Source organism: Danio rerio, chromosome 14 (assembly GCF_049306965.1).
Source record: "Danio rerio strain Tuebingen ecotype United States chromosome 14, GRCz12tu, whole genome shotgun sequence".
NCBI classification, from domain to species: domain Eukaryota; kingdom Metazoa; phylum Chordata; class Actinopteri; order Cypriniformes; family Danionidae; genus Danio; species Danio rerio.
Window position 1 is genome coordinate 53,548,634 of NC_133189.1, and position 20,717 is coordinate 53,569,350.

Genomic DNA, 20,717 nt, shown 5'->3' on the forward strand with positions numbered 1-20,717 from the left:
GTTATCTATACAATTACTTATAAATTAAAATTGATATTTTATTCATTCATTCATTCATTTTCCTTCGGCTTAGTCCCTTTATTAATCAGGGGTCGCCACAGCGGAATGAACCGCCAACTTATCCAGCAGGTGGCGCCTTTACAACAGCAGGAATAATAGTGTTTCCCTGGTTACTGCAGTAAACTAAGCAGCGTGATGTCAAATCCAGCAGGATTTGTTTGATTTTATAAACTAAACAGCATCCCATTTTCAAAGATTAAATTCAGGCAAACTTCAGCATTCATTTTCTTGTTGGCTAAGTCCCTTTATTAATCCGGGGTCTCCACAGCGGAACGAACCGCCAACTTATCTAGCAGGTTTTTACGCAGCGGATGCCCTTCCAGCCGCAACCCATCTCTGGGAAACATCCACACACACACTCATTCACCCACACACTCATACACTACCAACAATTTAGCCTACCCAAATCAACTGTTAGGCATTTCTTTGGACTGTGGGGGAAACCGCCAGAGCACCCAGAAGAAACCCACACGAACGCAGGGAGAACATGCAAACTCCACACAGAAACACCAACTGAGCCGAGGCTTGAACCAGCGACCTTCTTGCTGTGAGGCGACAGCACTACCTACTGCGCCACTACGTTGCCCTATAAACTTCAGCATACTGATATAAAAATTAATACCTTGTAAAATAGCATTTAATACTTTTTAAAGGCCCTACATTTCTCTAAATTGATTTATCAAATTTTTTATGTTTTTAAGACCCGGCGGACACCCTGTTTTTAAAACAAATAAAGCAATAAATAGTACACCTGAATAAATAAATAAAAAAATATTAACATATTTTATTTCAGCAAATGCAATATTTACACATTCTGTCCCAAATAACTCAAACTAAAACAACACAGGCATGACAAATAATACTAAAACTTTACATTTTAAGTTAAAACAGAACAGATACAAACATTAACATTTTAATTACAATACAAAATATTTTAATTGCAATTACTCAGCAATGCTAACGAGTGTAGTGACTAAACAGACGCAAACTGTAATGATAATATTAAAGGAAAATACCTTTTTAAAGTTATAAAACGCAACACTGCACATATTGGTTCTCTTGCATTTCTAAAAGGAGAGCATAATAATACTTTTTTATCTTTATTTGCTCTTTATTATTTTGTGTAGTGAACAAACAAACAGATTGAATAAAAAATAATTTATTAAAAAAAATCTGTAAAGTTAATATAAAAGATTTAATGACTTGAAATAACACTGGAGGTGTCCGTTATGTGTTCTTGTAGATTAAAGAGTAAATCCCGTATTTCTGTGGGCAGTGAATGGCCGGTGTCGAATTCTGCACGCGATATAAAGGCGTCTGCTGCTGCTTTCACTGCTGAATGCATGACCTGATCATCACCAGTCCAAGACGGAGCCTGAATCCTCTCGGAGCGCCTCGTGATGGAGCAGCGCAGGTGACCTGTGGAACAAACATTAAATGTATCATGAAATTAAAAGATGTTTTTTTTTATGTTGTTAGCATCAGTATGTTCCCTATAAACAGGGTTTCAGCAGGTTTCACCGAGTCAAATCTAAGACGTTTAAAGACCTTTTTAAAGGTCCTGTGAAGTGCTATGAAATATGCATTTTAATTTGATGTTTGATGTAGTCAACCAAAAGTGTAGCTCCTCCCCTTTTTTTAAAGCAACCAATATGATTAGATTTTAATTACAGCTCTGCCAGTATAAATGGTTGAGCTTAAGTGCATCTAATGAAAATCAAATGAGAAGTGTCTTGAAGGGGACGGGACATGTCAGATACTAGAGAGCGTTATGTGTATAAAGCCCTACATGGTCTTGATATATATCAAACAGGGCGAGGCAGTGGCGCAGTAGGTAGTGCTGTCGCCTCACAGCAAGAAGGTCGCTGGTTTGATCCACGGCTCAGTTTGCGTTTCTGTGTGGAGTTTGCATGTTCTCCCTGCGTTCGCGTGGGTTTCCTCCGGGTGCTCCGGTTTCCCCCACAGTCCAAAGACATGCGGTACAGGTGAATTGGGTAGGCTGAATTGTCCGTAGTGTTTGAGTGTGAATGAGTGTGTGTGGATGTTTCTCAGAGATGGGTTGTGGCTGGAAGGGCATCTGCTGCGTAAAAACTTGCTGGATAAGTTGGCAGGTCATTCCGCTGTGGTGACCCCGGATTAATAGGGGGACTAAGCCGACAAGAAAATGAATAAATGAATGAATCAATCAATCAATCAAACGGTCTTGTTCTTAATTGTGTCAGTGTGGTCAACTGTGGTAGTATCTTTTAATCAGGGGAAATTTTTCTGCTTTTTTTTATGTTACACCTTTTATACTCTCTTAGGCCCCGTTTACACAAGTGCGTTTTAGTTTTAAAACGGCGTTTTAGATCAAAAACTATCCGCATCCACACTAGCATTTCACCTAGCATCTACGAACATAACTACGCCACCAAAAACGTATATCACGTGACCATTCGCGCACTCTGGGCATGCGCGTTCTAGTATAAACAGAAAGCATGTGTCTTGCTCGGCATTTGGTTATTGTTAGTCAACAAATGCCAGTTGAACATAAATGGTTGAGCTTAAGTGCATCTAATGAAAATCAAATGAGAAGTGTCTTGAAGGGGACGGGACATGTCAGATACTAGAGAGCGTTATGTGTATAAAGCCCTACATGGTCTTGATATATATCAAATGGTGGCGAAGCAGTGGCGCAGTAGGTAGTGCTGTCGCCTCACAGCAAGAAGGTCGCTGGTTTGATCCAGGGCTCAGTTTGCGTTTCTGTGTGGAGTTTGCATGTTCTTCCTGCGTTTGCGTGGGTTTCCTCCAGGTGCTCCGGTTTCCCCCACAGTCCAAAGACATGCGGTACAGGTGAATTGGGTAGGCTAAATTGTCCGTAGTGTTTGAGTGTGAATGAGTGTGTGTGGATGTTTCTCAGAGATGGGTTGTGGCTGGAAGGGCATCCGCTGCGTAAAAACTTGCTGGATAAGTTGGCAGGTCATTCCGCTGTGGTGACCCCGGATTAATAGGGGGACTAAGCCGACAAGAAAATGAATGAATGAATGAATCAATCAATCAATCAAACGGTCTAGTTCTTAATTGTGTCAGTGTGGTCAACTGTGGTAGTATCTTTTAATCAGGGGAAATTTTTCTGCTTTTTTTATGTTACACCTTTTATGCTCTCTTAGGCCCCGTTTACACAAGTGCGTTTTAGTTTTAAAACGGTGTTTTAGATCAAAAATGATCCGCGTCCACACTAGCGTTTCACCTAGCATCTATGAACATAACTACGCCACCAAAAACGTATATCACGTGACCATACGCGCACTCTGGGCATGCGCGTTCTAGTATAAACAGAAAGCATGTGTCTTGCTCGGCATTTGGTTATTGTTAGTCAACAAATGCCAGTTGAACATTAAACGCGATGGCAAAGAAAGCAAGAGAGGTAATTTTGTGGACAGACGGCGAGGTCGAGTTGTTTCTAAACGTAACAAATGAATAACTGCACAATGGCGCCTAAAACAGACAATAGTGCAAACAACGCTCCCATTTCTGTGCCCATGTTGTTGTTTACAGTGAAGGCTAGTCAGCTGTCTTCCGGTAGTGTTAAAGCCATGTGTTATAGTCATGTGATAGGGGCTTGACGAATAAGGGTAGGATACGCAATGACACAAAAGACCCAATCAGGTAGCGAATCTCAGCAGTCCCGCCTCCGTTTTCAGATTTCTCCGTTTTCCCTCATCCACACTGAGATGGAGCAGCAGCATTTTAGAATGGAAAAAGGCCTCTCTGGCGTTTTCAAAACGCTCCGTTTTCGGTGCTCGAGAACTCCGGCGTAGTGTGGACGGATGACGTAATCGTAGCAAAACTTATGCGTTTTAAAACGAAAATCGTTATCCTTTATTAGTCCCATACAGTTTGTTTGTATTTTCTCTGTAAAGCACTTTGTGCGGGCTTGTGGCAGTTGGAAATGTGCTATATAAATAAATTGAACTTGAACTAGAGGGCATTGGATTGGTCAGAAGATTTGATGAGAAACTAAAGTATGAGGTAACGTAAATAAAGCCATTGATCCATTTAGGTGGAAGTGACAAGCTACAAGCCTTGTATGTTCACTGTATTTCAGTTTTATATCTTCTATATATGGCAGATTTTGTCACTGTTTTGGAGCACATTAGCTTATAGATATTCTTAATACTAACATTACTGATACTAACATCTAAAAAGTTATATTTTAATTTTATGGGACCTTTAAGACCATTATGAACAAAATTTTAGACTTAAACAGGGCTAACATCACATTTACACTGGGTTTCAATGCTTCCCTTTCACTTTGAATGGGCCACATCAAGCATTGCCGAACTGAATTGTGGGTCTGTCTGCTCGCTGCAGAAGTTTTCTCAAGTGTTTAGGCGCCAACGAAAGCATCAGCCAATCATATCGCTTTATGCAAATACCCCAGCTTAGACAGTAGCCAATTGCGGACTAACTTTATTGGCTGACGCTGCTATGACAATCAGCCGGTTCTCGAACCAGCAACCTTTTTGCTTTGAGATGACAGTGCTAACCACTGAGACAAGTTTTAAAAAACGTTAAAGGACCAGCGGAGGCCAAGCTGGAGCTAGTCTGCTGGTCCACCGGGCTCTGCAACGGCTGAGGAATGAGGAAAATCCAAATTGAACCAAAACAACTCAAATCAATTGGCTTAAGATTGCCAATGAAAATTCAGAGATTGCAGTCAGCAGAACCTGGGAACTTTAAAAAAAATCTGTTTCAAATTTAATTTTTTTTTTTAAAGATTTAATAAAAATAATGTTTTAATTTAAAAAAAAATAAAGATTTAATAAAAAAAACTTTTAAGAAAAACAATTTAAATATTATAAAATAATAAACTAAATGTATGCACAACAGTGTGTCCAAGTCCGTGTCCTCACCAGTTAGCTAAAAATACGCTATTAATAACTAATAAACTTTTTTTTCAAGGAAGGTGATTGATGATTAAACCATATTGGTAAATAGAGTAAATAATGCATCTTTCATTAAACTTTTTTTAGATGGATTGTTGTGGCTTTACATGGCCAAAGGGAAATTAAGACCTGTTTAAAATTATTCAGGACCTAAAACACCATATTTCAGTGAATTTAAGACTTTTTAAAAGTCCCGAGAAATTAAACTAGAAAATAATTAGAAGTTAGCTTTAGTCTGTTAGTTTTAAGGACATCTATATGTTAGTGTGCTCTAAAACAGTGACAAAATTCACGTTTAGGAGATGTAAAATCGATATAAACATGTAAAGCTTGTAGTTTGTCACCCAAAGCTCATGACCATAGGTGAGAGTAGGGCCGTTGAATGACCAATAAATCGAAAGCATTGACTTTCGGCTCAGCTCCTTCTTTACCACAACGGACCGGTACATCGATCGCATTACTGCTGCCGCTGCACCAATCCACCTGTCAATCTCACGGCCCATCCTTCCCTCACTCGTGAACAAAACCCTGAGATACTTAAACTCCTCCACCTGGGGTGAGAAGTTTTCTCCAATCTGGAAATGGCAAACCACCTTTTTCCGGTGGAGCACCATGGCCTCGGACTTGGAGCTGCTGATTCTCTATTTTTTAATTAATTTTTTTATTTATTGTAATATGCTATAGTTTTACTCCCATTACCACGGTCTAACAGACAGGGTGCATAAAATTTTGCTAGCCTGACTGGAAAACAAAATAGCCCTGAGACGCCAGGCTATCCATTTTGCAAGCTCAGTATATATATTTATCTACAATAAACAATAATTAAAAGGCACCTTTCATTTCTTGGGGAATTGTTTAAAATTCCACTTGATATTTGCTGAAAATAGAAAGCCATTAGAAGTAGAAAGTCACCTGTCATCACTTCATCATAGCTGAGCAGCAGCATCCACAAAAGCTGGAGCAGTTCATCCCATTTTCTCCACTTCTCTGCTCCGTCCTGCAGAAAGATCAGTTCAGCTTATGTATACACTAACACTGCAACATGTAAAAGTGCTGCTATTGTGCATTTCCAGATATTATGTTTTCATTCATATTCCTTCAGCTTAATCTCTATTATAGAGGTCGCCACAGTGGAATGAACCCAGTGGAATAGCCCCCTTAAGCAATATTTGTTTTGATTGTCTACAGAACAAACCATCATTCTACTTGCCTAATTACCCGAACTCGCCTAATTAACCTAGTAAAGCATTTAAATTGCACTTTAAGCTTAATACTAGTATAAAAATATCTAGTCAAATAGTATGTACTGTCATCACGTCAAAGATAAAAGAAACAGTCTGTGTTATTAGTTTAATCGGTTGTTAACTGACAATAACATACCTTGGAAACTCGACAAACAGATCAGTTCGGTTATTGGCGCCAGTTTTTATCAACTACGTCTGCTGTCTAAAGTTAAACACTTTTTAAATCCCACCACTCTAGAGATGGCTGTCCTCGCATTCAATACATCACGGTTAGACTATTGCAATGCACTTTACTGTGGCATGTCAAAATCCCAAGTTTCTCGTATTCAGTTGGTCCAAAATGCTGCTGCTAGATTTATTTGTAATAGCAGAAAATATGACCGCATTACCCCTCTTCTAAAAGGCCTTCATTGGCTGCCTGTGCAATTCAGAATTGATTTTAAAGTGATTTTACTGGTTTATAAAACCCTCCATTATCTAGCCCCATCCTATCTCTCAGAGCTCCTTCATCTTTACACTCCTGTGAGATCTCTTAGGTCAAGTGAGCAGAATCTTCTTTCAGTTCCGCAGTCTAGGCTGAAACGTAGAGGGGACAGAGCTTTCTCTGTGGCGGGTCCTCGGTCATGGAACACCTTGCCCCTTGAGATTAAAATGGCTCCATCATTATCTATTTTAAATCACTTCTTAAAACGTACCTTTTTAGCTTGGCTTTTTAAGATTATTTTAATAGTTCGTTCTACCGCTATTTTTTTACATTTTTACAGATGTTTCTCTTGCCTTGCTTCTATGTCTTTATATTCTTTCTTTTTATTTTTACCTTGTCTTATGTACAGCACTTTGGTCAGTCTTGTGACTGCTTTTAAATGTGCTTTATAAATAAATGAACTTGAACTTGGAATGTCATGACTGGCCTATCAAAATCGAGTATTCCAGGGAGAAGTGTCATAATCTGCAATACAATTTAAAAATAAAACGAATGGTCTTTTACAGAGGGGTCTGAGGCCAGCGTGGAGCTCTTGAGGTAGTGCAGAATCAGGCTTAGAGACATAGGCAAAGCTGTCTTCTGTAAACAAGTCTCGTCCAGGAGCAGATTCAACAGCTTGCATTTCAGCAGCTTGCTCTCCAGAGTATTCAACAGTAAGAGTCTAACAGACAACGAGAAGAGAGCACACATAAATGCACTGCTGCAATACAAACAGCAGCAACAACATTGTGAGAACAATAGTATTTAGGTTAGCTTTTTTGATTGTGTATCTTTATATACATTTTTATAATTGGTTGTCATGTATGTTCTGTATTGTTACTATATTTATATGGCATATTTAAATGTACAAAGTGCTTTATGCAGAAGATAAAACAAAAGGAAAGAGAATAATTATAATAAAGGTAAAATGAACACTATACAGTATATAAGACACTATGAAATCAGCTAAAAGCTTTTAAAAATGCAAGCAGTACATAACAGTCATTTCTGGGAAAAACTAAAACTAAGTTTCAGTAGCTGAAAGAGATAACGTGGGGTGGTGTCGTGCAATGTTTCTTAAATAAAAAAAAATTAAATTAATTTTAACTGTATTTCTAACTAACGATCCTGAGGTTAAATTATTATCAAATATCAGCCCCAGATTTTTACATTTATTTTGAAAGTCTAAAATTGTACCATCCACTGTGCTTTACAAAACTGATTAAAGGTGCTGTGGTTCTTTCTGGCTATTAAATTATTATTATTAAGTATTAATATTATTGATTAAGCTCCAATGAGCTTATCATATGCCTGTTAGGTAGGTTTTGACACTTTGTTGCTGATTTAAGCTGGTTCTTTCTGGTTTTGGCTGGTCATGAGCTGGTTTAAACTGGTTCTGGCTGGTCATGAGCTGGTTTAAACTGGTGCTTGCTGCTTGTGAGCTGGTTCTGTCAGGTTCTAGCTGCTCATGAGCTGGTTTAAACTGGTTCTTTCTGGTCATGAGTTGGTTTAAACTGGTTCTTCCTGGTCATGAGCTGGTTTAAACTGGTTCTTTCTGGTTAAATTTTAAAAGGTTAATTTACTATGAAATATCAGCCCTAGATTTTTACTTTTTTTTTTAAATCTACAATTGTGCCATCCACTGTTACAGGTATGCTCATTTGTAAAACTATTGATTAAAGGTGCTATATTAAGTTATTAAATTAATTACTATTATTAATTATTATCTTTAATAGTGTTCAAGCTCTTATGATAGCATTTTGTATTATATATGTATATTTATATGAAATAAACAGCATATGCCGGTAAGATATGTTTTGACACTTTATTGCTGATTTAAGCTGGTTCTTTCTGGCTCTGGCTGGTCATGAGCTGGTTTATACTGGTTATGGCTGCTTGTGAGTTTTTTTTTATGATTCTCTATGCTCATGAGCTGGTTTAAACTGGTTCTTGCTGCTCATGAGCTGGTTCTTTCTGGTTCTAACTGCTCATGAGCTGGTTTAAGCTGGTTATTTTCCGGTTTTTACCAGCACAATACTAGAAAGAAACCAGCAAAAATAAAAAAGAACCAGCACATGACAAGCTTAAACCCGCAAACAAGTGTCAAAACCTACCTTACCAGCCAACATGCTATTTTTAACATATTATATTGTTTCTCTATAAAGTTAAAATTGTTTACCTCATCTCTCTGCATGAACACAATCTGTTCAAACTACGAATCAGCGCTTCTGAAAGTTTGTCGGAATTGTAGGTGGGGTCCTTGTCCACTTCCAGAGCCAATGATAACATTCTCTGAAGAGATAGTACCATTCTGTAACAGATAATGTAAATGTTGATATTTTGCATATAAAGAAATTATTTACCCTTTTGTTGCATGTACCTCCATTATTTTAGAATAACTTACAATACAAAAAATACAGAACAAAAAAGTTGCATTCTGAAATTCATTCTGTTCAACATGAACAACTGTTTAAATATAATTAATTTCATGCAGAGTTGAATTTTCAGCATAATTACTTCAACGTCACATGGCCCCTTAAAAATAATTCTAATGTGCAGATTTGATGATCAAAATATTTCTTGTTATTATTATCTATGTATTGCTTCATATGCTTGTGCTAAAGGGACATATTTATAAATCTTAAACAAGCATTTGAACATACAATACATACAGATAATGTAGAATAAAAATTAACAAAATGAAAAATAAATCAACAAAAAGAGCAATTTATATACTTAAGATAGTGGTCTTCTTTCTTTGGATGTTCCTTAGAGTGTTTCACTGACTCCTTAGCAGCAGTCATCGTCCACGATATTACATCTCTAACAAGAAACACAAAATAATACACCTTTATTAAGGCCATACGTTAATTATTGTGCTCAGTCACAAAAACTTCATGCTGCCATAATGAGTGTTGTACTATTCCCCATTCATAGTAATGCCAATGAACAGTCTTCGTATATTAAAGTATTTGGCGTAACTCACCTGACCTGCCCAAATGTTTCAGGGCCACATGAAAGCACCTTCTTGGCTAGAGAGTGTTGAAGACACTGAGTGCTGAGCTTCAGATGAAAGTCATCTTCTAAACCCTGCAGCACATACTGCAGAAGCATGACCTGAACCTCCGTTCGCAGCCTCCACGTGTCATCCTTCAAACAAGAAGAAGGAGTGAAACATTTATTAAAGCATCACTCATAAATATAGCAATATGTTTAATAAAGCACCCACCTGATCTTTCATAACGGATTTAATCAGTTCCCAATCCCAAGGCACTGTAGAAGCATCCACAGGGTGGTATCTTTAAACACACAGAAAAAAATATATATAATAAACATGAATGACTCCTTTTTATTGACTGTGTATGATTGTAAATATCACTCAGAATCAAGGTTTCAAATGGTGATTTTCAAAGTTCCCAGAGATCCTTCCAGTGAACCTTTTTCTATTAGTGTGAAACACATTTAAAACAAAAGCATACAAATATTTTCCACTATAAACAAGCTTTTGTATGAATGGAAAAGCTATGCATTTTGAAGTTCTAGATGGCCTGTAAAAATGCTTAGAGAAAAAGCATTTAAGTATAAGATGAAATAAATTGCAAATAATAAAAAAACTCAAAAATAAGATTAATAAAAATATGAGTAAAATAAAAAATGAGATTAAAATATTCAGGTGGTGTGTTGGTTCATTGGTTAGCACTTTGGCCTCACAGCAAGAAGGTCGTTGGTTCGAGTCCCAGCTGGGCCAGTTGGCATTTCTGTGTAGAGTCTGCATGTTCTCCCAGTGTTGGCGTGGATTACCTCCTTGTGCTCTGGTTTCCCCCACAGTCCAAACTAGGGGTGTAAACCTAGACTGGTCTCACTGTTTGGTTCGGTTACGATTATCATGCCATCGATTCAGTTCAATTTGATATCTCGGTGCATATCGGTGCATTGACGATGCTTTCCATACATAATTAGATTTTTTCTTCACAACACAATAATTTTTTTTTATTAAAATCTATAAATATATTCATATTTATATATTATTTGTAATACAATATTGTTTTTTAATACAAGTAGCAATATATATGGACTGTCCCTTTAATTTGACCTGCTCAAAGAAAACACTCTTTTTGAATGTATCAAACAAAACACCAAATCATGCACAGAAGACTGCAAGAGCATTTATAGAAAATAATTTAAAGTAAATATTATCCCGCTTCCTTTGTCACATCCGTCAGTGACCACCTGAGGGCGCTGTAGTGCACTAGGACTTTGTAGGCACTACAGCGTCCCAGGAAAAGAACTACATTTTCATACATGCCCCGCGCACACACCGGAACACCTACACTGACCTGTCATCACATCTGTTTTGTGTTGCCGTTGATTATCTGGACTCTTTATACAACCATTTCACCACAGTTTGTCATCGTGTCGTTTGTCTACATTGTCTATCTTGTCCGAGTATCCAGTAATGCCTAGTTCAGACTGCGTGATTTTAGCCCCGATTTTGGCTCGCCGACAGGTTTTGAGAAATCGCCGACAAATGCCTGAAATCACAGGCAAATCGCTGCTCGTGCACGTGAGTGCCCGTGTCTGTTTGACGTTTCATACAGAAAGAAATTAGTTTATTATCAACGTTGAGGAGAAATGGCTAATTCCCTTTAAACCCAGGTGAGCAAACATGTACATGTTCTACCCCATTAAAGGCTTCTTTCTCATTATGTAGTTAATAACAAAAGATATACTACATGTTTTTGGCTGTGAGACGTAGTTTGGACGAAGTTGTCGGCGATTCTCCCTATAGTAAAGTCATGCAATGTGAATGTCCATGTCGCCGAACCATCTTGCAGTGTAAACAAAGCAGCGACGAAACGCTAGCCCAGATAGTCATGCAGTGTGAATACATCTGTGACACGACTACTTTGAAAATCATGCAGTCTGAACTCGGCATTAGTCTTGTATTCATAGTTCTTTGTTCCTGATCGTGTTTTTGTAATTTTGCCTAGGTCTAGTGTTATTGTTTCTGAATCTGTCTCTGTTTTAGTTTCTGGTTTTGTCATTTGTTTGTTACTTTGTATTTTGATCACCTTGTTGTTTCACTGTAAATAAATATCTGCACTTGGATCCGCACCTTTTTGTTTTTGTTCCTGTTTTGATCACGCTAACGTGACATCCTTTTTGAGCGCTGTCTTACACCCCTATGGTTGGTCATTTGTCTTCACCTGCTCAACAGAAAGAGCTGCGATTGGCTTTAGAAATGAAAGACAGATGAGTTCACCGATGAGTCACACAGGAAGAACAGCCGCGGTTACAGTCTATATGTGCATAATAAGCTGTTCTCGCAGGTAATCCGTAATAGACACAGTGGAGAAAACTCTTAATATAATATATATTAATATTTGACATATTAGGCAACTAAAGCACAACAACAGCCTGTTTACATTCATTAGATGTAATGTAAATTAAGTTTTTAGTCAGTGAAATTCAGAGAATTTAATAGTTCTTGCTTGAAGCCTGTACATCTCTTTCTCCATTCGCCAAGCTGGAGAGGAACAGACTGCGCAAAAGGAGCGCAGAGTGGGTTTCATTGAATACAGCTCTTATCTGATTGGCTGAAAGGTACGAGTTGCCTGCTTCCGCCAGGACAGTCTCAAAAATACACACACACGTATTCGGGGGGGTCGTACGTAAAACAGGATTTGCACATTCTCAGGATGAACTCGAAAGTTTCAAACATTCAAAACTGTTTGTACACTCTTAAACATTTGCAAATGGTATTTTGCATTTGTAAAATGTATTTTATGAAAATGTATTTTTATTTTGTGCACGTGAATTGTTTTTGTAAATATAAATAAATATTTTACGCACGTGATTTTGGTTTTATGCACATGAATTTGGCCACGCATGTGTACATACAGTCTTTTGCTTGAATTTCTTTTGAGTCTTAACTGACTCCATATGTTTATCACTTTGAAACAAGATAATTTTTCTTACTCCATTCGGAGATTATTTTGCTTGTTTTATGAAAACTAGCTCATGACCAAGAAGAACCAGTTTAAACCAACTTTTGACCAGCCAGAACCAGTTTAAACCAGCTCATGACCAGCTAAAACCAGAAAGAACCAGCTTAAATCAGCAACAAAGTGTCAAAACCTATGTAAGGTTACAGGCATATGATAAGCTCATTGGAGCTTAATAAATAATGATAATAATAATTTAATAACCAGAAAGGACCACAGCACCTTTAATCAGTTTTGTAAAGCCCAGTGGATGGTACAATTTTAGACTTTAAAGTCCATCTAATTTTGACATTATATCAGAAAATGAGACACTGTTTTTGCTTGTCTAGAAAATGCTTCTTAAATAAGTACTTTAAAATATTTGGATTAGAAATCTAAGCAAGAAAAGCATTTTTTTGCATTACAGTCAGCTGCCGTCTGTTTGGTGTGTTAACGCACAGCATTTTGGTCCAGACCCGAGTCAACGTGAGGCAACAACACAGTTTGGTTTCATTGGCGTTAGCTGTTTGGCGTCAGTTTGGTGTATCCCAGCCTTCACTAGAACTACACCAGCATTCTACACTACACTACACTCCTGCCTGCCTGAATTGCTGGGATTTTCCACAGTTAAAAATATCTTATCTTCATCTATGCGAAGCTGCTTTGACACAATCTACATTGTAAAAGGTGCTACAGAAATAAAGATGAATTGATTTAAATTATTCCTGCTCACCTCTGAGTCTTCATCAGTAAGTTAAAGGCCTCTACGGTGAGCACATCAGTGGTTTGCGGGTCCAGAAAAACTCCTCTAAGCAGATGTGTGGTGATGTCCAGCGGTGGGTAATAACGCGGCTGGATGAAGTCGGAGAGCAGCTGAAGAGTGCCTTCTGGGTAATTCTCCTCTATAGTGCTGTAGACCAGACTGAGGCTCTGACGACACAGAGGCTCCGCCGGACCATAGTGTTCATTTTCATCCTCATCCTCATGCTATTCAAAACAACAGAAAATCAAATATATTTCACTGAGGATATTGTTAGATTTCAGAAAATGTTTTGATTTGTAAAAAAACATTTAATTTTTGTAATTTTTGTATTGTAATTAATTATATTTTATGCAGATGCACTGCATAGAAAAGGCTTGATCAACCGCAGTCAATCTAAATAAATAGCAGGTAAAATGTATTTCTTTTATAATAAATCTCTGTTTCATTCGAAAGACAAATTCGTCTTTTATGACTGAAATCAGATTACTGTTTCTATTAAGTTAAAAGATATGACTTATTAATTTATTACTGACATATTTTTCAATTTACACTGTTTATTGTTTACTTTTATCTTTTTGTATGTTTTTCCTAATTATTTATCTTTATTTTTGTCCTTTTATATTTTATTCTTATTTACTCACAGTGTTACCATATTTTATGGTTTTCTAATAAAAATTTTATCAAATTTTTATTTCTCCATTTTAATTCATGTTTTTTATATTATACTATATTCTATTCTATTATATTTTGTGCTGGCAAAAGATAATTGTGCTTAATCACATCCAAAATAAAAGTTTGTTTTGACATAATATATGTGTGTACTGTGTATATTTATTATGTATATATAAATACACTCGGCTCAGTTGGCGTTTCTGTGCGGAGTTTGAATGTTCTCCCTGCATTCGCGTGGGTTTCCCCTGTATCTTTCTGTAATAAAGATATTGTTCATTGTTTGTTCATGTTAGTAAATACATGAATTAATACAACCTTATTTTAAAAATGTTACCATTCTATTTTATTAATTCTATTCTATTAATTCTATTCTATTAATTCTATTCTATTAATTCTATTCTATTCTATTCTATTATATTTTAGTTAATTTTATTTTATTAATTATATTATATTATAATATATTTTATTATATTAATTATATTATATTATATTATAATATATTTTGTTGTATTAATTATATTATATTATAATATATTATATTATTTACAGGGTTTATAAACATTTTTACTACTAAAACTCTATGACTTTTCCTAGACTTTGTGTATTTTTCTGCTTTTCCATAACTTTTCCAGGCCTGGAAAATTCCATGTCAAAATTTCAAGAATTTCCCAGGATTTCCATGACCTTACAAACCCCAATAATAAATCTGCAATCTTACTGTCTGCAGCACCGTCCCACCAAAGCACCGACTCAATTTTCTGTACTGAGCCAGACAGATGCGTTGCGTCTCTTGTGCACTTTTTCCATCATAATCCGACACCGCATTATCTTCACAGTCACTCCTCGTCTCCCAAACCCTGACAGGACAGTTTTCTGGTGATCCGGGCTGTGAGTTCAGGAGACTAAAAGAGCTGTTGGGTGAACTCGGCGTGGAAAAATCTGGCGAAAGCGCCGCTGTATCGCTGGCTAAAATCTCTGTGGAGGTGGGACTGTTGGGTTTACTCTGTCTGGGCGTTTGCTCAGGGCTCCAGCAAGGAAAGAATGAGGTATTTAAAGAACATTTAGGATGAACCTGACAATTTTCAGTAACATCCATCGTCTCTTTGTCCTCCTTTAATAAAAGTGCATTGCAAATTGACACGTTCTCCGAAGAAAGCTCAGCATTTTGTGGTGACTCCTGACTGTTGTGTGTTTTAAAGTGATGATGATTATATTCAGACTTATTGGATGAATCCGAGAAAAGATAATCGTCTACTTCACTTGGACAATAATTCTGACTATCTAGACTATAAGGAGAGCGATCATCATCTTTTTCCCATTGGTTCTCTGCGTCTTTAGTGTTCTGCGATGCATCTGCTGTAGAGTTCCTAAATACTTCAGACTCACTTTTGCAAGGATCTCTGATGCTATCGGAGCTGAAGTGATCTAATGTTTTGTCCCAACTTAAATGCTCGGATGATGGGATTGAATTATAATTTGTGTCTTGAGCACTTCTGAGCACATCTGTGTTGTCCTCGCCGATTGAGGGCACAAAACTCCTTACATAATCTTTTTGAGATTGGAGAGGTTTTCCAAAAGATGGCGCTGTTTTGTCTGTTTGCACCACATCGATGTCGTCTGGAGCGTCTTCTTCACTTAGATCTATGATGTTTATGGCGGTGCAGGGTTTTCTTCTGGAGCTTCTTCGCCTTGGAGGGGTGAAATTGTGGTCTGTGATATCGATGAGGACCTGAGATTAAAAAGAGAAAAGTTATGAGAAATATAGTGAAATACCTGACATGGATTTGTGGTGTTTGATGAAATTGAGTTAACAGTCTGATCCAAATGTCAAATTACATGTTTTTTCCCTGACTTTCACTGACTAAAAGCTGAATTTCCATGAACTATAATGAATAGAAAAAAGAGGCAGACATTTCTATTATATTATCTATTATATAGATAATTTATTTCATCCAATGATAGTATTTCATCCTACGGAACCCCGGAAGGGACGTAGTGGAGGATTGAAAAATGGAAAATTGGCTGGGTGAAAAAAAATAGGTGGGAAAAAAATATATATTTCTAAGTTTTTGCGTTCTCTCGCAAAGTTTTGCGTTATCTCGCAAAGACGTTTCAAGAGTTCACACTTAGATACTGTTTGACAACTTGTTAGCAAGTTAGCAGGTTTGGCATGCTGTCCCAGGAGAGAACCCTGAGCTCGGAGATAGTTGAGCCCAGGGTTCCCGCCAGGTCCATAAAGCATGTGAGGGGAGTACGAGGTCAGGTGTTCTCGAGAGCTCCCCTCGGCAAAAGAGGAAAGGAGGAGAAGGGGTGGATGGGGGGTTTCTTCGGAAAACGAAGATAGGGGTGTACATTTTAGCTAGGTTATTTATAGTGGGTTTGGATCGTTCCGATTGGCTAGCTAATGAGCTTAGATGAGTGGCCGGCTGCAGTCAATCATATCACGTGCTCCTCTCGAAATTAGTTTATGAAACTTCATTTTGCATTCCCTCACAAAATTGTTTCTCCACAAACCCTCCCTTTTTTGCTAAAATTCTCCCATATTTTACCATTCTACCCCACTTTCTTTACATTAATACTGTGCGTCGATCGTCGCCTTTCATGTGCAACCTCTGAATCAGCATGTATAAGTGCTGACTGACAGACACGCTCCGTACAATAAACTGATCCCAGATCAGTTTAAACAGACAAATACACTGAATAATATGTAAACATCTCCCTCCTGCTTATTTTATTTTAAACAGCTAATTTTCTCTTAAATGAGCACAAACACTTTCTAAAGTAATGGAATGCTTTCATTATTGGTCTGTGCATTCTTACAGAGACATCTCTGTTATCAAACAAAAAAAAACATGAGATTCATTTGCTGCTCACTTGTTTGATAACAGAGGTGTCACTTTAAATGGCGCGTGCAGACGCTGATCTAGGATCAGTTTATTGTACGGAGCGCGTCTGTCAGTCAGCACTTTATACATGCATTCACTGATTCAGAGGTTGCATATATATTGCATATTAAAGAAAGTGGGGTAGAATGGTAAAATATGGGAGAATTTGGCAAAAACGGGAGGGTTTATGTGAGTGAAGTGAACAGGAAGTGTTTGTGGAGAAACAGTTTTGCGAGGGATCGCAAAACATCTTTGCAAGATGACGCAAAACTTTGCAAGGGAACGCAAAACATTTTTGCATGGGGAACGCAAAACTTTGCGAGAGAACGCAAATATATATATTCCTCCCACCCATTTTTTTTCGTTCACCCTTTTTTTTTCACCCAGCCAATTTTTTCTCCTCCACTACGTCCTTTCCGGGGTTCCGTATAATCCAAATTTCGAAGAAAAACTTTTTTTTCTTCAGAAAATGACAACTGGACAGCAAAGCAAATTGTGAGTAAAAATCAGGGTTATTATTTTTATTAGGTTACATGATCTGTTTTATTATTTTATTACTGACATATTTTTTCAATCTACATTGTTTATTGTTTTATCTTTGTGGTTTTTTGGCCTTTTTATTTTATTCTTATTTACTCACAGTGTTGACTTTCATTGCTTTCTAATAATATTTTTTATATTTTTTTATTTCTCCATTTTAGTTCATGTATATGTGGAAATATAAATTTTATATAAGCTAATTTCAAATGAACAATAATCTACATATAACTGAAAAGTTCTATTCTTTGGTTTTTAATTATATCATTTCATTAACATCCCAACTAGGAGGTAAATTTAACCTCTGTCTTACTGACTACAGGCTAAGCCAAAGTGATGCAAATGCTTTAAACGACTCTGCCTTTGTCTTCTGGTGTTGCTTTTATGCTACAAAAAACCCTTTGTTGATTAACTTGTGTTGTCAGTAGCTGGGCCAGTTTTTAACATCTATATGCCAGTATCATGCTGACTCCAAAACTGAATTTGCATGCTTTCTTTAGCCATCTCCCCTCCTCCTAAGAACACATTTTATAGACAGAACAGCTTTGTCTTAATTCAGACTTGTGATAGAACTTGCCGACTGCGTAGCTCCAGTAGGCTCCTGCAGACACATGGACTTCTAGAAGACGCTGTATGACTGCAGATCAACCAACACGTCTCAATAAAGGAATTCTGCTTGTTTCGAGTCTCCTGGACTGGGTTTTCTCTTCTTCTTACATCATTTATTTTTTTACAACAGCTATTACATTACATTACATTATATTTTATTATATTATAGTACATTATATTATGTTATATTATATTATATTATATTATATTATATTATATTATATTATATTATATTATGTTATATTATATTATATTATATTATTCATTCATTTTCTTTTCGGCTTAGTCATTAGTTTCGGAATGAACTGCCAACTTATCCAGCATGTTTTACGCAGCTGATGCCCTTCCAGCCACAACCCATCCCTGGGAAACATACACACACACTCATACACTATGGACAATTTAGCTTACCCAATTTACCTGTACTGCATGTCTTTGTACTGTGGGGGAAACCGGAACACCCGAAGGAGACCCACGCGAATGCAGGGAAAACATGCAAACTCCACACAGAAACTCCAACTGACCTAGTCGAGGCTCGAACCAGCGACCTTCTTGCTGTAAGGCGATAGCACTACCTACTGCGCCACTGCGTTCCTGCGTTGCCCCCTATTTTATGCTATATTTTATTATATTATAAAATATTATTGTCATTTTAAGACCATTTTATCCCACAGGTAAATGACAACTTTATATCAATAAAATGCAAGTACACTCTTCCAAAGAACACACATTATATTTTATTCTTAAGAAAATTTAATTTAATTGTAGTAATTTTAATAATTTAATAATGAGATACTGGAGTCAGAATGTGAAAACTCATTTCCTAAATAAATAATAATCTTGCTGTGAGTCGAAAGCACTACCTACTGCTCCACTGCGTCGCCCCGTGATATTTTTATCAAAGGTTATCATACCGTCAGAAACTTATACCGGCGCATACCTAGTTACAAATTAATAAATTGTTATCACTACATAATATTTCCTACAAAGCAATGTTCAAATTTGTAAAACCACACGGCTTTAAAAGGATTAATAGTTTGTTAATATTTAAATAGAGGTTTTTATAACTTCAAAATCAGACTCTTGAAAATCCGAAGATTTCCGCAGATTTTTAGCCCATCATTGAGTCTATTTATTTATAAGTGTAAATGTGTGTAAATTTATATTTATTCAGTTTTTAAATTAGTTACAGTAATAATATTGACTAACATGAAGATGTTCATCTGATGTATTTACAATTCATTTATAAATCTGCAGATTTTTTACAAAATACTCTGCAGAAATAGCTAAAAAATGTCCACAGACTCTGTCTGGCCATACTAATAGCATATATATATATATATATATATATATATATATATATATATATATATATATATATATATATATATATATATATATATAAACAAACCATTTACACAAGTAACACGCTGAGGTAATTCTTCAAGGGGTTTATTAAGCAAAAAGGTAAAACTAATTACTGCTACATGTCAAAATAAATACATTAATATAGCCTATGATTAAAAAACACTTACGAATTAAACAATATTTAAACTTACTTGTACTGAAGGCGTTGAGAAAGAACACGTCACGAACGTTAGTTTTCGCGGTTGGATTGTCCAACTGACCAATCAGAATCACTCATTCCGAAAGAACCGCCAACGCTTGTACTGTATGGTTATACGATACAGGCCAAATGCAACTAATATTATGTACACACAATGTCAAATTGTAGATGATTTATCAATTTATTATAAAAGGTATAACTACAGAATCAGGACAACTGAAATAATAATAAATAAATACTTAACAATGTGTGTTTTTTAATTGAATGTTGTGTTTTGGTTTTGCGAGCGATCAAAAAGTTAGGTAGCTGCGCGCGCACCACCAACCTCCTGCAATATTGTGCGCGTGCTCTGCATTAAAAGCAAACATGCACGTGCTGCTGTAATAGTTCACGCACAGTAATACAAACAAATCCCCTTTTGCATAGCTAAAGCACATTAAAGTGATCAATTGAGACTATAAGAAACCGATAAGGCTTATTTAAAAAGCTCTGATAAATACAAGCTTGTAAACTTACAGGTGTAACTGGAAGCCATTCTGCTCGGATGAACGGAACTGCATCTTCTTTGTCTTCTTTATAACTACTTATAACCTCTAAATCAGAGTCCTCATCGCTACCCGAGCTGACACAGATAATGTCCTCCATAACTGAGCCTCAGCCAGTCTCTTTACTCATGTTTGTGTTGACGGAGAACTGGAAAAACACAGCAGATCGATTAAAAGAGTCGTTGCATGAGTTGATAGTTGTCGAAAAGCCTCTAGGAAAACAAAACACGGAGGTAAATGTCAATACTGTAGTGGGCATGTTATGGTTTCACTATTGCAGGACGTGATGGAGGAGGAACTTCCGCAAGTGTGATGCTAGCTGGCTAACTCTCTCGGTTTATGCGGAAGTAACGTTAGCTATGTTGTGATGTGTGCTGTATTTTATGCACTGTAGCTGTTTATTTATATATGTTAGTGTAGATATGATGTTTGGTTCTTCTGTACACGATTAAAGTAGTTT

The 20,717-nt window shown here is 36.7% G+C and overlaps 1 protein-coding gene across 2 annotated transcripts; it reads right to left on the minus strand.

The window, feature by feature from the left end:
• Positions 1–820: 820 nt before the first annotated feature.
• simc1 (SUMO interacting motifs containing 1) lies at positions 821–20,568 on the minus strand. Of its 2 annotated transcripts, none has more exons than XM_001922548.7 (10): positions 20,229–20,568; positions 14,833–15,843; positions 13,413–13,666; positions 9,925–9,994; positions 9,682–9,845; positions 9,432–9,518; positions 8,875–9,006; positions 7,221–7,377; positions 5,901–5,985; positions 821–1,479 (listed from the first exon to the last, which is right to left on the minus strand). In XM_001922548.7, exons 1-10 carry the CDS (start codon positions 20,355–20,357, stop codon positions 1,256–1,258), a joined length of 2,313 nt encoding a protein of 770 aa, XP_001922583.2. In that variant the 5' UTR covers positions 20,358–20,568; the 3' UTR covers positions 821–1,255. The 2 variants fall into 2 exon arrangements, with proteins under 2 accessions (XP_001922583.2, XP_073778395.1); XM_073922294.1 differs by having other exon boundaries at positions 19,705–20,568.
• Between the last annotated feature and the right edge of the window lie 149 nt (positions 20,569–20,717).

Coding starts and splice junctions, on each gene's coding strand:
- simc1 (XM_001922548.7), bottom strand. CDS start 20,357: ATGGAGGACATTATCTGTGTCAGCTCGGGTAGCGATGAGGACTCTGAT. Junction 9,846..9,924: donor AATCCGTTATGAAAGATCAG/GTGGGTGCTTTA, acceptor TCTTGTTTGAAG/GATGACACGTGGAGGCTGCG. Junction 5,986..7,220: donor CGCTGGCCTCAGACCCCTCT/GTAAAAGACCAT, acceptor ATCTTTCTGCAG/GACGGAGCAGAGAAGTGGAG.